General features: G+C 37.8%; 2 protein-coding genes across 3 annotated transcripts in view; one reads left to right on the forward strand and one right to left on the reverse strand.

The window, feature by feature from the left end:
- Positions 1-14,244, forward strand: part of top2a (DNA topoisomerase II alpha) — a 51,816-nt gene that overhangs the window by 9,714 nt on the left and 27,858 nt on the right. The window contains 8 exon segments of one of the 2 annotated variants that reach the window (NM_001310015.1): positions 75-305; positions 9,046-9,192; positions 9,333-9,423; positions 10,108-10,171; positions 10,250-10,395; positions 10,483-10,580; positions 12,422-12,634; positions 13,206-13,379. In NM_001310015.1, the coding sequence (NP_001296944.1) occupies positions 279-305; positions 9,046-9,192; positions 9,333-9,423; positions 10,108-10,171; positions 10,250-10,395; positions 10,483-10,580; positions 12,422-12,634; positions 13,206-13,379 (960 nt within the window). In that variant the 5' untranslated portion in view covers positions 75-278. 2 annotated transcript variants of the gene reach the window in all.
- Positions 5,658-14,244, reverse strand: part of get4 (guided entry of tail-anchored proteins factor 4) — a 707,996-nt gene continuing 699,409 nt past the window's right edge. The window contains exon 8 of the transcript XR_015503608.1: positions 5,658-7,931. The gene's annotated coding sequence lies outside the window, so the exon portion shown is untranslated. The remainder of the gene's footprint in view (positions 7,932-14,244) is intronic.

The following is a 14,244-nucleotide window of genomic DNA, read 5'->3' on the forward strand; positions in this document are numbered from 1 at the left end:
CATCGTTGGTTAAGGAGGCAAAAACCCAATCCATCCTTGACAGTGATTGGCCAGCGGTTCGGCGGGAGGACACATTTGTGATTTGAAATTTCAAATACTGCTAGTGGGGTTTCTGACTCGTGTTTTGTTAGTTGCTCTTGTGTTAGTGCAGTTTAACTTTAGATATATTTTTACAGCTAGAGTTAGAATCGTCTGTAATTGAGTTGGCACTCGACGACAGTATTGTTTAGGATAAAGTTTGATAAGCTCCGTTGCGTGTTAGAGGTAAAACGGTGAGAATGGCTGGAACAGAAGGACCTCTGAAGGTAAATTATATTAACATTATACACCACAATTTTCACCGGATAGCAATGCCTTTATTATATTTATGTAAAAGATTAGAAAGAATATATGAATGCATTAGATGACAAATGTTCTAAAATGCAGAATATTGTAAATGTGCTCCATTATCTAACTTTTTACCCAAGTAGTTGAAATGTTTAAACATTAAAGTGTAAAGTTACGTTAGCGTTTTATTTTCCGTTTATTTGCGTTATTTTTTGTATTTGCATGCATAGATCCGTCCTAACGACAAGTTCAAAAAGATTCTTCCATCCTAAATCCTAGCAACACTAAGTTACCGTTACAGATTATAAGTTACCAAGTTACGGTTAACGTATAGCATTCGGGAATTCACCAACCTTTTTCATCTAAAAAAGAGTGTCAATCAAAAGCTTTATTTGCTAAGTTATTTGGTTTCCCCGTTTTTACGAGTGTCCCCCTCTCAGATAAAGATTAAAACATTCTGTGGTCGGTAACGGTAACTTACTCTGGCTTGTATTAGCGTTGAGGCTAATAACGTTACTTCTAAATAGCGAACAGAAACGTTTAGGGTAATGTTAGTTTGTGAGTTATTTTAATCGTTTAAGTTATGTCTTTTGTCTTTGAATAAATAATCCAAATTCTAAAATGCTTTCTGGCATAACGTTACTAACTGTTACTCACTGTAGTAACACTTATTACCCTTTGTATCGTGTTTAAATTATAAGTCTGGCTGAATTTACCTTTTGTTAAATATCCATAACAGTTCTAAATAATTTAAAAAATAGTATAACAATATAGCAAAGAGAAAGACAATGGCTAAGAATAAAAAATCGGTATAAAATAAGAGAGGGGCACATAAAAAAGTATTAAAGCACATATTTAGGGACCGAGCACCGAAACGGTGCGTAGGCCCTATTGGAATTGCTCTGTTTATTAGGGACCGAGCACCGAACGGTGCAAGGCCCTATTGGAATTGCTCCGTTTATTAGGGACCGAGCACCGAAACGGTGCGTAGGCCCTATTGGAATTGCTCCGTTTTTTATTATTATTATTATTATTATTATTATTCCGCCCCCTATCGGGGCACTTTTGAGGGTCTAAACATGCCCGAAAACTCATGAAAATTTGCACACACACCAAACCCGGTGTAAATAGCAGGTTGATATGGGTCTCTGAAGTGGGCGTGGCAAAATGACTCGACAGCGCCACCTAGAAAAATTAAACGGACGAGCCCCCGATGCACGAATCACGCACATGCACGAAAATTGGCACACACCTCAAACACGTCAAAACATACGAAAAAGTCTCTTGGAGCCATATCTCAAACCCAACAGGAAGTCGGATATTTTTGACTTCCTGCGGCGAAAAAGTGGCGTTTTTGCCATTTCCAGGCGTTGTATTTTAACGAACTCCTCCTAGGGATTTTATCCGATCGACACCAAAATTGGGTTTTGTCATCTAAAGGCCTTGGCGATGTTAAATTGCGAAGCTTTAGAGTTTTCGTTGATGGGCGTGTCCGTGGCGGCCTCGCAAACTTTGACGATTCGCCACAAAACAGGAAGTCGTTATAACTCAGGCACGCATTATCCGATCTGCCTCAAAATTTACACGTTTGATAAGAGTCCTGACCTGAACACGTTTACGTGCCGATATCCAGATACAGTTATAGCGCCACCTGCTGGCAACAGGAAATGACATGTTTTACATCGTAACAATCTCCTCCCACAAATTTTTTCGTATCAGCACCAAATTTGGGTTGTATTATCTGAAAGCCCTAACGATGATATATTGTGAAGATCTAGAGTTTTCGCAGAGGGGCGTGTCCGTGGCGGCATGACAAACCTCAACGCTTCGCCATGGAACAGGAAGTCCTTATAACTCAAGCACACAATGTCCGATCTGCCTGAAACTTCACATGGTTGATAAAAGTCCTCTCCTGAACACATCCTCATAACAATAATGAAGTGGGCGTGGCAAAATGACTCGACAGCGCCACCTATAAAAATTAAACGGACGAGCCCCTGATCTACGAATCACGCACATGCACGAAAATTGGCACACACCTTAAACACGCCAAAACATACGAAAAAGTCTCTTGGAGCCATATCTCAAACCCAACAGGAAGTCGGATATTTTTAACTTCCTGCGGCAAATAAGTGGCATTTTTGCCATTTCCAGGCTTTGTATCTTAACGAACTCCTTCTAGGGATTTTATGCTATCAACACCAAAATTAAGTTTTGTCATCTAAAGGCCTTGGCGATGTTAAATTGCGAAGCTTTAGAGGTTTTGTCGATGGGCGTGTCCGTGGCGGCCTCGCAAACTTTGACGATTCGCCACAAACCGGAAGTCATTATAACTCAGGCATGCATTATTCGATCTGCCTCAAAATTCACATGTTTAATATAAGTCCAGACCTGAACACGTTTACATGCCGATATCCAGATACAGTTATAGCGCCACCTGCTGGCCACAGGAAATGACATGTTTTACACTGTATCAAACTCCTCTCACAAATTTCATAGTATCAGCACCAAAATTGGGTGGTGTCATCTGAAAGCTCTAGCGATGATATATTGTGAAGATCTAGAGTTTTCACAGAAAGGCGTGTCCGTTGTGGCATGACAAACCTCAACGCTTCGCCATGGAACAGGAAGTCCTTATAACTCAACCACACAATGTCCGATCAGCCTGAAACTTCACATGCTTGATAAAAGTCCTCTCCTGAACACATCTACATGCCAATATTGAGTCATAGCGCCACCTAGTGACGGAAGGAATTTTGGCTTATAACTCAACCACACAATGTTCGATCAGCGTGAAACTTAACATGGTGGATAAAAGTCCTCTCCTGAACAAATCCACATAACAATATTGAGTCTGTCATAGCGCCATCTGCTGGCAGAAGGTAGTTTTGCTTACAACTCAGCCCCGCAATGTCTAATCTGCCTGAAACTTCACATGGTTGATTAAAATCCTCTTCTGAAGACATCAACATACCAACATTAAGACAGTCAAGCGCCACCTGCTGGCAACAGGAAGTTTGGCTTATAACTCAGCCAAACAACGTCCGACCTGCCTGAAAATTCACAAGGTTGATAAGATTCCACTCCTGAAGACATCTACATACCAATCTTGAGTCACAGTCATAGCGCCACCTGCTGACAGGAGGAAGTTTGGCATAAATCTGTGATTATCTCCGCTTCTTTATATATATCGGCTCAAAATATTATTGTTCGCTGTTCTCTATCATCCTGAGGTCACAGGGTGGCGGTGAGCCCGGGTGCGAGGTCCCTATCATCGCTGCTTGCAGCTTTAATTATTATTATTCTTTTCCGGAATGAATCGCGATTTTGAGGGCCTTACCATGCCCGAAAACTCACGCAACTTTGCACACGCCTCAGAAGTGGCGAAAATTTACGTATGTTATGGGTCTCGGAAGTGGGCGTGGCAAAATGACTCGACAGCGCCACCTAGAAAAATTAAACGGACAAGCCCCCGATCTACGAATCACGCACATGCACGAAAATTGGCACACACCTCAAACATGCCAAAACATACGAAAAATTCTCTTGGAGCCATATCTCAAACCCAACAGGAAGTCAGATATTTTTAACTTCCTGCGGCGAAAAAGTGGCGTTTTTGCCATTTCCAGGCGTTGTATTTTAATGAACTCCTCCTAGGGATTTTATCCGATCAACACCAAAATTGGGTTTTGTCATCTAAAGGCCTTGGCGATGTTAAATTGCGAAGCTTTAGAGTTTTCGTCGATGGGCGTGTCCGTGGCGGCCTCGCAAACTTTGACGATTCGCCACAAAACAGGAAGTCGTTATAACTCAGGCATGCATTATCCTATTTGCCTCAAAATTCACACACTTGATAAGAGTCCTGACCTGAACACGTTTACATGCCGATATCCAGATATAGTTATAGCACCACCTGCTGGCCACAGGAAATGACATGATTTACAGAGTCACAAACTCCTCCCACAAATTTTATTGTATCAGCACCAAATTTAGGTGGTGTCCTCTGAAAGCTCTAGCGATGATATATTGTGAAGATCTAGAGTTTTTGCTGAGGGGCGTGTCCGTGGCGGCATGACAAACCTCAACGCTTCGCCATGGAAGAGGAAGTCCTTATAACTCAACCACACAATGTCTGATCAGCCTGAAACTTCACATGGTTAATTAAATTCTTCTCCTGAACACATCCCCATAACAATATTAAAGTGGGCGTGGCAAAATGACTCGACAGCGCCACCTATAAAAATTAAACGGACGAGCCCCCGATCTACGAATCACACACATGCACGAAAATTGGCACACATCTCAAACACGCCAAAAGATATGAAAAAGTCTCTTAGAGCCATATCTCAAACCCAACAGGAAGTCGGATATTTTGAACTTCCTGCGGCAAAAAAGTGTCATTTTTGCCATTTCCAGGCATTGTATTTTAACGAACTCCTCCTAGGGATTTGATCCAATCAACACCAAAATTGGGTTTTGTCATCTAAAAACCTTAGCGATGTTAAATTGCGAAGCTTTAGAGTTTTCGTCGATGCGCGTGACCGTGGCGGCCTCGCAAACTTTGATGATTCGCCACAAAACAGGAAGTCATTATAACTTAGGCATGCATTATCCGATCTGCCTCAAAATTCAAACCTCTGATAACATTCCTGACCCGAACATGTTTACATGCCGATGTCCAGATACAGTTATAGCGCCACCTGCTGGCCACAGGAAATGACATGTTTTACACTGTAACAAACTTCTACTACAAACTTCATCGTATCAGCACCAAATTTGAGGGGTGTCATTTCAAAGCTCTAGTGATGATATATTGTGAAGATCTAGAGTTTTCGCCGAGGGGCGTGTCCGTGGCGGCATGACAAACCTCAACGCTTCGCCATGGAACAGGAAGTCGTTATAACTCAACCACACAATGTCTCACCTGACTGAAACTTCACATGGTTGATAAAAGTCCTCTCCTGAACACATATTTATAAGAATATTAAGTCACAGTCATAGCGCCACCAGCTGGCAGAAGGTAGTTTGGCTTATAACTCAGCCACACAATGTCTGATCTGTCTGTAACTTCACATGGTTGATAAGATTCCTGCATTTAAGGCATCTACATGCCAATCATGAGTCACAGTTATAGCGCCACCTGCTGACAGAAGGAAGTTTGGCATAAATCTTTGATTTTCTCAGGTTTTTTATATATATCGGCCTAAATTATTATTGTTCGCTGTTTTCTGTCATACTGAGGCCACCGGGCGGCGGTGAGCCCGGGTGCGAGGTCCCTATCATCGCTGCTTGCAGCTTTAATTATTCTTCTTCTTCTTCTTCTTCTTCTTCCGCGGAATGAATCGCGGTTTTGAGGGGCTAAACATGCCGGAAAACTTATGAAACTTTGCACACGCCTCAGAAGTGGCGAAAATTTACGTTTGTTAAGGGCTTCGGAAGTGGGCGTGGCAAAATGACTCGACAGCGCCACCTAGAAAAATTAATCGGACGAGCCCCCGATATACAAATCACGCACATGCACGAAAATTGGCACACACCTCAAACACACCAAAACATACGAAAAAGTCTCTTGGAGCCATATCTCAAACCCAACAGGAAGTCGGATATTTTTAACTTCCTGCGGCGAAAAAGTGGCGTTTTTGCCATTTCCAGGCGTTGTATTTTAACGAACTCCTCCTAGGGATTTTATCCGATCGACACCAAAATTGGGTTTTGTCATCTAAAGGCCTTGGCGATGTTAAATTGCGAAGCTTTAGAGTTTTCGTCGATGGGCGTGTCCGTGGCGGCCTCGCAAACTTTGCAATTCGCCACAAAACAGGAAGTCGTTATAACTCAGGCATGCATTATCCGATCTGCCTCAAAATTCACACGCTCGATAAGCGTCCTGACCTGAACACGTTTACATGCCAATATCCAGATACAGTTACAGCGCCACCTGCTGGCCACAGGAAATTACATAATTTACTGAGTAATAAACTCCTCCCACAAATTTTATCGTATCAGCACCAAAATTGGGTGGTGTTATCTGAAAGCTCTGGCGATGATATATTGTGAAGATCTAGAGTTTTCGCAGAGGGGCGTGTCCGTGGCGGTATGACAAACCTCAACGCTTCGCCATGGAACGGGAAGTCCTGATAACTCAACCACACAATGTCCGATCTGCCTGAAACTTCACATGGTTGATAAACGTCATCTCTTGAACACATCCACATAACAATATTAAAGTGGGCGTGGCAAAATGACTCGACAGCGCCACCTAGAAAAATTAAACGGACGAGCCCCCGAGCTACGAATCACGCACATGCACGAAAATTGGCACACACCTCAAACATGCCAAAACATACGAAAAAGTCTCTTGGAGCCATATCTCAAACCCAACAGGAAGTCAGATATTATTAACTTCCTGCGGCGAAAAAGTGGCATTTTTGCCATTTCCAGGCGTTGTATTTTAACGAACTCCTCCTAGGGATTTTATCCAATCAACACCAAAATTGGGTTTTGTCATCTTAAAGCCTTGGTGATAATAAATAGCGAAGCTTTAGAGTTTTCATCGATGGGTGTGTCCATGGCGGCCTCGTAAACTTTGATGATTCGCCACCAAACAGGAAATCGTTATAACTCAGGCATGCATTATTCGATCTGCCTCAAAATTCACACATTTAATAACAGTCCTGATCTAACCAGGTTTACGTGCCGATATCCAATTACAGTTATAGCGCCACCTGCTGGCCACAGGAAATGACATGTTTGACACTATAACAAACTCCTACCACAAACTTTTCCGTATCAGCACCAAAATAGAGTGGTGTCATCTGAAAGCTCTAGCGATGAAATATTGTGAAGATCTAGAGTTGTTGCAGAGGGGCGTGTCTGTGGTGGCATGACAAACCTCAACGCTTCGCCATGGAACAGGAAGTCCTTATAACTCAACCACACAATGTCCGATCTGCCTGAAACTTCACATGGTTGATGAAAGTCCTCTCCTGAGCACATCTACATGATAATATTGAGTCAAAGTCATAGCGCCACCTGCTGGCAGAAGGAAGTTTGGCTTGTAAGTCGGCCACACAATGTCAGATCTGCCTAAAATGTCACATGGTTGATGAAAGTCCTCTCCTGAGCACATCTACATAATAATATTGAGTCTTTAATAGCGCCACCTGCTGGCAGAATGTAGTTTGTCTTACAACACAATCTCCACACAATCTCTTATCTGCCTGAAACTTCACATGGTTTATAAAAGTCCACTCCTGAAGACATCCACATAACAATATTGAGTCAGTCATAACGCCACCTGCTGGCAGAAGGTAGTTTGGCTTATAACTCAGCCACACAATGTCCCATGTGCCTGAAACTTCACATGGTTGATTAAATTCCTCTCCTGAAGACATCTACATGCCAATCTTGAGTCACAGTTATAGCGCCACCAGCTGACAGGAGGAAGTTTGGCATAAATCTGTGATTTTCTTAGTTTTTTTTTAAATATATTGGCTTATATTATTATTGTTCGCTGTTCTCTGTCATCGTAAGGTCACCGGGCGGCGGTGAGCCCGGGTGCGAGGTCCCTATCATCGCTGCTTGCAGCTTTAATTTAGAAGATGTAACTGCTTTCTTTTTATGAGACTCTAAAATGGTATTCAAGTACAGTTCCAATTCTCGTTTAAGAAATACAAAGTTTGCTTTACATATAGTATACTTACATTTGTGTATATATATTAAAAAAAACCTTTCCAATAAATAACTTGAGCTGTATTAAAAAAAAAGTTTATTAAGAAATTGTTTTTCTTGAATGTAAAACCTCAAAACAACGTGTCTAAAGCTTAAAGAAAAAATCACTGCAAATATTTTGGTTAAAATTGAAAAAGTCATTCATCACATCAGACCAGAAAGTTTTAACAAAGGGACAATCCCAAAATAAGTAAAGAACAGAAGTCTCATAGAAAGAACAAAAGACATCAAGGTCAGTTTTCTGTAGAAATTGTTTAACTGGTTAAAATCTGTGAATCATTTAAAAAAATTCTTTAATTTTATTTGTTAATAAATTAAATTGAAAGAATTCTGGGGGACTGACCATACAACCATTTAATATCGTCAAAAAGATTGTTCCAGTAAGAAAAAGAGGGATTTGAGTTGACAATATCTAAAAATAAAGATTTTATTTTTAGAGACCAATGTATTTTCAGGCATTAAAAGTGTACATCATATATATATTTTTCATTATTATTGCCCATTGGAATCTCATGTAATCTTTTATATATATATATATATATATGTGTGTATATATATATATATATATATATATATATATGTATATATGTATATGTATATATATATATATATATATATATATATATATATATATATATGTATATATGTATATATGTATATATATATATATATATATATATATATATATATATATATATATATGTATATATGTATATATATATATATATATATATATATATATATATATATATGTATATATATATGTATATATATATATATATATATATATGTATATATATATATATATGTATATATATATGTATATATATATATGTATATATTCTGTATATGTATACATATATATTCTGTATATGTATAATTATTATTAATTTTTATTATGGAATTGTTTGGATTGTCATATGATTATTTAATATTTTATTGATCATGCCCTGTGTAAAATTGGTGTAAAGTTGTTGTTAATTCTTATAGAGTTTATTTGAGAATAAGGCTCTCAGTAAGCCCAAGAAAGATGAGAAGCGTCTGTCTGTGGAACGGATCTATCAGAAGAAGACCCAGCTGGAGCATATCCTGCTTCGACCTGACACCTACATAGGCTCAGTGGAACCTGTGACTCAGGTATGGAAGAGCCACACTTCATAATGATTGGGTTATTGCCAGATCTTTAATATAACATAATATAGTCCTAGAATTAAGTTTTGAATTATTTTTCTAATAGAAACAACTTCTCTTTAATGACTTGACTTTTTATTTTTTAGCAAATGTGGGTGTTTGATGAGGATACAGGGATGAATTGCAGAGACATCACATTTGTGCCAGGACTCTACAAGATTTTTGATGAGATTCTGGGTGAGTTTATGATGAATGTCAAGCAAGCTGATGCTAACCTTTTTTTAAAATGGATTAGTCTAGCCATTATTAAAACCAATAGTTAACTATTCTGGTTATCACATCGTTCACTTAACTTGTTGGGAAATCTGGCTTAGATTGTTTTTGGCAGGTGTAGTGTTTGAAAAGATGTACCTTCATTTAACAAGGGAACACTTTTTTGTAAAAGCTTTGTGTAAATTCAAAGTTATTTGTTTCTTTTTTTTATGAATGTATTCTTAAAACAAAATGCGCGCAAAACATTGCGTGCAAGGTTTAGCAATGACAGCATTTGTTGAATGCGTTTTTTATATCTGTATTGCTTGTGCCATTGTTTTCTTGAAGATGGGTATCCTTTTGTTGTTCTAAACTAAAATCATTTGTCTTCTAAACTTGAATATATTCTTACATAAACCTGACAGATTTGTATCCCTTTATTTACAATTCTACATAATGTGTTGTAAAATATGATTATTAATCATTATTATGAATGTGCAAGTGGTTTAATTCAAGTCTGGCAAATCAGTTTATATAACAAGCGGATATAATTTAGGTTATTAGCTTTCATTTACATATCCAACACATTAAATAAGCACATTAAATATGGTAAAAGTTGAAGCATGACACATTGCTGCTTAAATGTAACATCTGTTGTCCTGTTCATAGTGAATGCTGCTGATAACAAACAAAGGGACAAGACTATGAACTGCATCAAGGTCAACATTGACCCGTAAGTACTGCTCATTCTCTCACTGGTCAGTGGTGTAGGTTGAGAATGCGTAAGTGGTGCTCATTTGTGTGTCCGCAGAGAGAATAACACAATCAGTGTGTGGAACAATGGGAAGGGTATTCCTGTGGTTGAACACAAGGTGGAAAAAGTGTATGTTCCTGCTTTGATCTTTGGCCAACTCCTGACCTCCAGTAACTATGATGATGATGAGAAGAAGGTCACAGGTAAGATTGTGCTCAAAGTTAATGGATTCCTGACAGCACTTATGTGGTGTGACTTGAAGTTGATTTGTAATTGTGTGTTGTCATCAGGTGGGCGAAATGGATATGGTGCAAAGCTGTGTAACATCTTCAGCCTAAAGTTTACTGTGGAGACTGCTTGCAGAGAGTCAAAACGCTGTTTCAAACAGGTGAGTGTTGGATACTGTGTTTTAATTAGGGCAGCAGCTATCAATTAATCTACCACTATAACCCATAGAGTATTAGGATAAACTTTCTATTTTCTTTCAAGTTATTGTCACTGAAATGCAACAGCAGTAAAAATTGCATAAATGCCAATCGCAGATACACTCAAACTTTACTGCATTCACCTCAATTTGCAGCTATTTCACTATATTCTGAATTTAAACAATGGAAGTTTTCACCAGAAGTTACGTTAACAATATAACTACAGGATAAAATAAAAACAAGCTGCATATTGCCTAAAATAAATCTAGGCAAATCAAATAAATGTTGTACAGGCAGTAAGTGATGCGTTAGTTTTCTTTTTCGTTTTTTTTTTTAACGAAGCATTGATTACTACAAATTTAATTGATTATATTTTAAATTGATTAAATTGAAAAAAAAAAAATAAGTTTCAGCCCTAGTATTAATAGTTTGCTTTAACCAATACAGTTAATTAGCTAATTACTTGTGGCTAGGAAATAAGCTATTTTATTATTATTCTGTTGGGGCAGATCAAATTTTGTCAGGGCAATTAAAAGTCTACCACAGTTAAGCGCCGATTTGGGCCAAGCAATTTACCCACATGTCATGTAGAGAAATAATGCTGCAAATTAATTAATTAAACTTTATTTCCAAGCATCAGTGAGTACGTTTACATGGACACCAATAATTAGATTTTAATGTGATTAAGACATTACTCTGATTAAGAGTCTACAATGAGTAATCATGTACCATGATTTTTGATTAATCCGATTGAGGTCATTATCGAAATAAAGAGAAACCGGATTGAGACATGTGCAGTATGCCGATGTTTTTTGCATTATTGAAGTGCAGTACAGACATGTAAACACCTTAAACTATTGCCATGTAGGACTTTTTGCTGCATTTTGCGACAGGATAGTCCACATACACACATTGCTGTTTGTCTTCTTTGCACCTACCGAGTCAGTGAAGACCACAGACACCTGCATCATGAAATTCGTTGTTTTTTTTCTTTCTTCTTCCATTTAGTATGCGGTATGAACTTTCATTAAAACAACACTTTTCCAGCAGTTTATAGCTGCATTCAATATCTTGTTTATCACAGGGGGATGCATGAGATGTTCCAAAGTAAAAGTGCTAAACTGCAGTTAGTCGACAAATTAAAAATGAAACACCCAAAATTACCTGAAACTCTGGAGGAAATTTGGATAGTGTGGTGACGCAATGACATTAATCAAATTATGCGTTATAACATGTAAAACGGGATCATGAAAGCAACATTCAAAAAGCAACTCATGTTAACGTCTTAATATTAGTATTGTCTTAATTAGATCTAAATTGATGTCCATGTAAACACAGTCAATGTTGTTGGTGGCATGCTTAATTTCCTGCAGAATTCTTGGCACAATTTTGTTAATTTGGCACAACCATCTCATTGTAAATAAATTCCATATTCTTTACTGCTTGATAAAAACAATGCTGCATAAAATGCAAGTCGGACCAAGTTTGTAACGCATACACACATCTGAGATCATTTTTTTGTGTTTGTTCAAACTCCGTGTTAGAATTCACAAGTTGCAATGATTTACTTTTGCTCAATGAATCATTGCAGACTTTTCTTCTGATACGTTTCTGCTTGTTTTTAATGGCATTATGGCCCCCTCAAACACTTTGTGTAGCTTCGTTCTGTTTGGACAGTTTACAATTCAGTGAGAAATCCATTTATGTAGTGATCAGTGATTGTGATACTTTAGTTTTATGACAGTCAGATGTGATTTTGCTACGGGCAGTCATTTACCAGAATGTTTTAATCTCTTCTCCGTAGACATGGTTTGACAACATGGGACGAGCAGGTGAATCTAAGATTAAACCCTTCGACGGTGACGACTACACCTGCATCACATTCCAGCCAGACCTGGCCAAGTTCAAGATGCAAGCTTTAGATAAGGACACTGTTGCGCTACTGACTCGACGAGCATATGACATTGCTGGATCCACTAAAGGTGTCCGTGTCTTACTTAATGGAAAGAGGCTGCCAGTAAGTTATATTTATTGCATTTACCCTTAAACCCATGTTCATCGTATTTCTGTATATTTTTATTTTATTTTTTAATAAGTTGCAAGAGAAATGGGATGCATTGGAAAATAATAATTTGTAGGAATATCCAACCTGAAATCTCAAACTGAATTTTAAAGACAAGATTTGATCAAGTGATTTTTACCCGAAATTGTATTGGACACCAGATTAAATCTTTTTGCTTAAAGATGAAGACCCAACTCAATGTTGTACTGCACAACTCCCCCTGCTGTAAGATACATTTTACTGCACTGTCCTGCTATTAATGATTCCAGAAGACTTTTTTTTTTTTTTATGAAATAATCTCTCATAAGGACATTTTAAACAAAATGAGACCAGGAAAATTTTTTAATTCTTATCATGAATTAACACTAAAAATCTTATTTGGTTTATGTATTTATTTGTTTGTTGTTTTTAATTGTATATTTATTATTGAAATAATCTTGGCATGAAAATTGCTTTAGTTGCTGACATGGCAGTAAATAAATGCATTACATTTTTAATTCATGTTTAAATTCCTTTTGTCTTTCAGATTAATAATTTCCGTACCTATGTGGACTTGTATGTGAAGGATAAGGTGGATGAAACTGGTTCTCCCCTGACAGTAGTTCACGAGATGGTGAATGAGCGCTGGGAAGTTTGTCTTACCCTTAGTGAAAAAGGGTTCCAGCAAGTCAGCTTTGTTAACAGCATCGCCACAACTAAGGTAATCATAGTGTCTGTGGGATCTTAAAAAGTATTAAAAGTTGATCAATAATGAGAAAATTAAGGCTTTTAAAAGGTGTTAAAGTCTTAATCAGGTTTTAATGAGGTCTTAAATTTTGTTCAAGCGTTGTCTAAACTGTTTGACTCCAAAAAAGCATAAATTTATTCATTTTCATTAATCCTCGCAATTGGTTTGAGCCAAGGCACGTTTAGCCAAGCTCCTACATTCGGGTGACGTCATGTAATTTGCGGCAAACATGGAAAGGTGACGTGACTCTTTCCACATATAGCGAACCCATAGAGTGGAACAGATAGCAAAATGGGAAAATGTAAGTTTGAGTACTTCTGGTTTGAGAAAGATGGGTTTAAACAGTGGCTGAAGCCTGTCGCCAACAAAACAATCACGTTTGTTTCTTCCAGGCTTCTCTGAGTTTTGTTACACGGTTGTGCTTCATTGATTTATTGAACTACAACTGTTTATTAATATCTGTTTATTAAGGTCAAAGTTTAATATGGATTAGGACTTAAAGTGGCAATGAAGTCTTAATATATTCTAAGAAGGTCTTTAAAAAGTCTTAAAAAGGTATTAAAATTAACTTAAGGATTGCTGCATATACCCTGGTAATGTATTCAGATGAATAAACAGCCTTTTCAAAACTGTTCAAAAATGTTTTTTTAATAAATCTTCAATCAAACAGATGCGTCACATATTCTAAACCAGATCTATTGATTATTTAATGTCTACAAAATATAATGTATTGTGTAAAGTTTTTTTTGAATTCTTTTATTTGCTAGCAGTGGTTGGAAGGGAGGGATTTTAGCGTATCTTGCCTAAGCTGTCAATCATCTGACAAGAAATGCCATTA

The sequence above is a fragment of the Danio rerio genome, chromosome 12 (genome assembly GCF_052040795.2).
Source record: "Danio rerio strain M-AB ecotype USA chromosome 12, GRCz13ab, whole genome shotgun sequence".
NCBI lineage: Eukaryota > Metazoa > Chordata > Actinopteri > Cypriniformes > Danionidae > Danio > Danio rerio.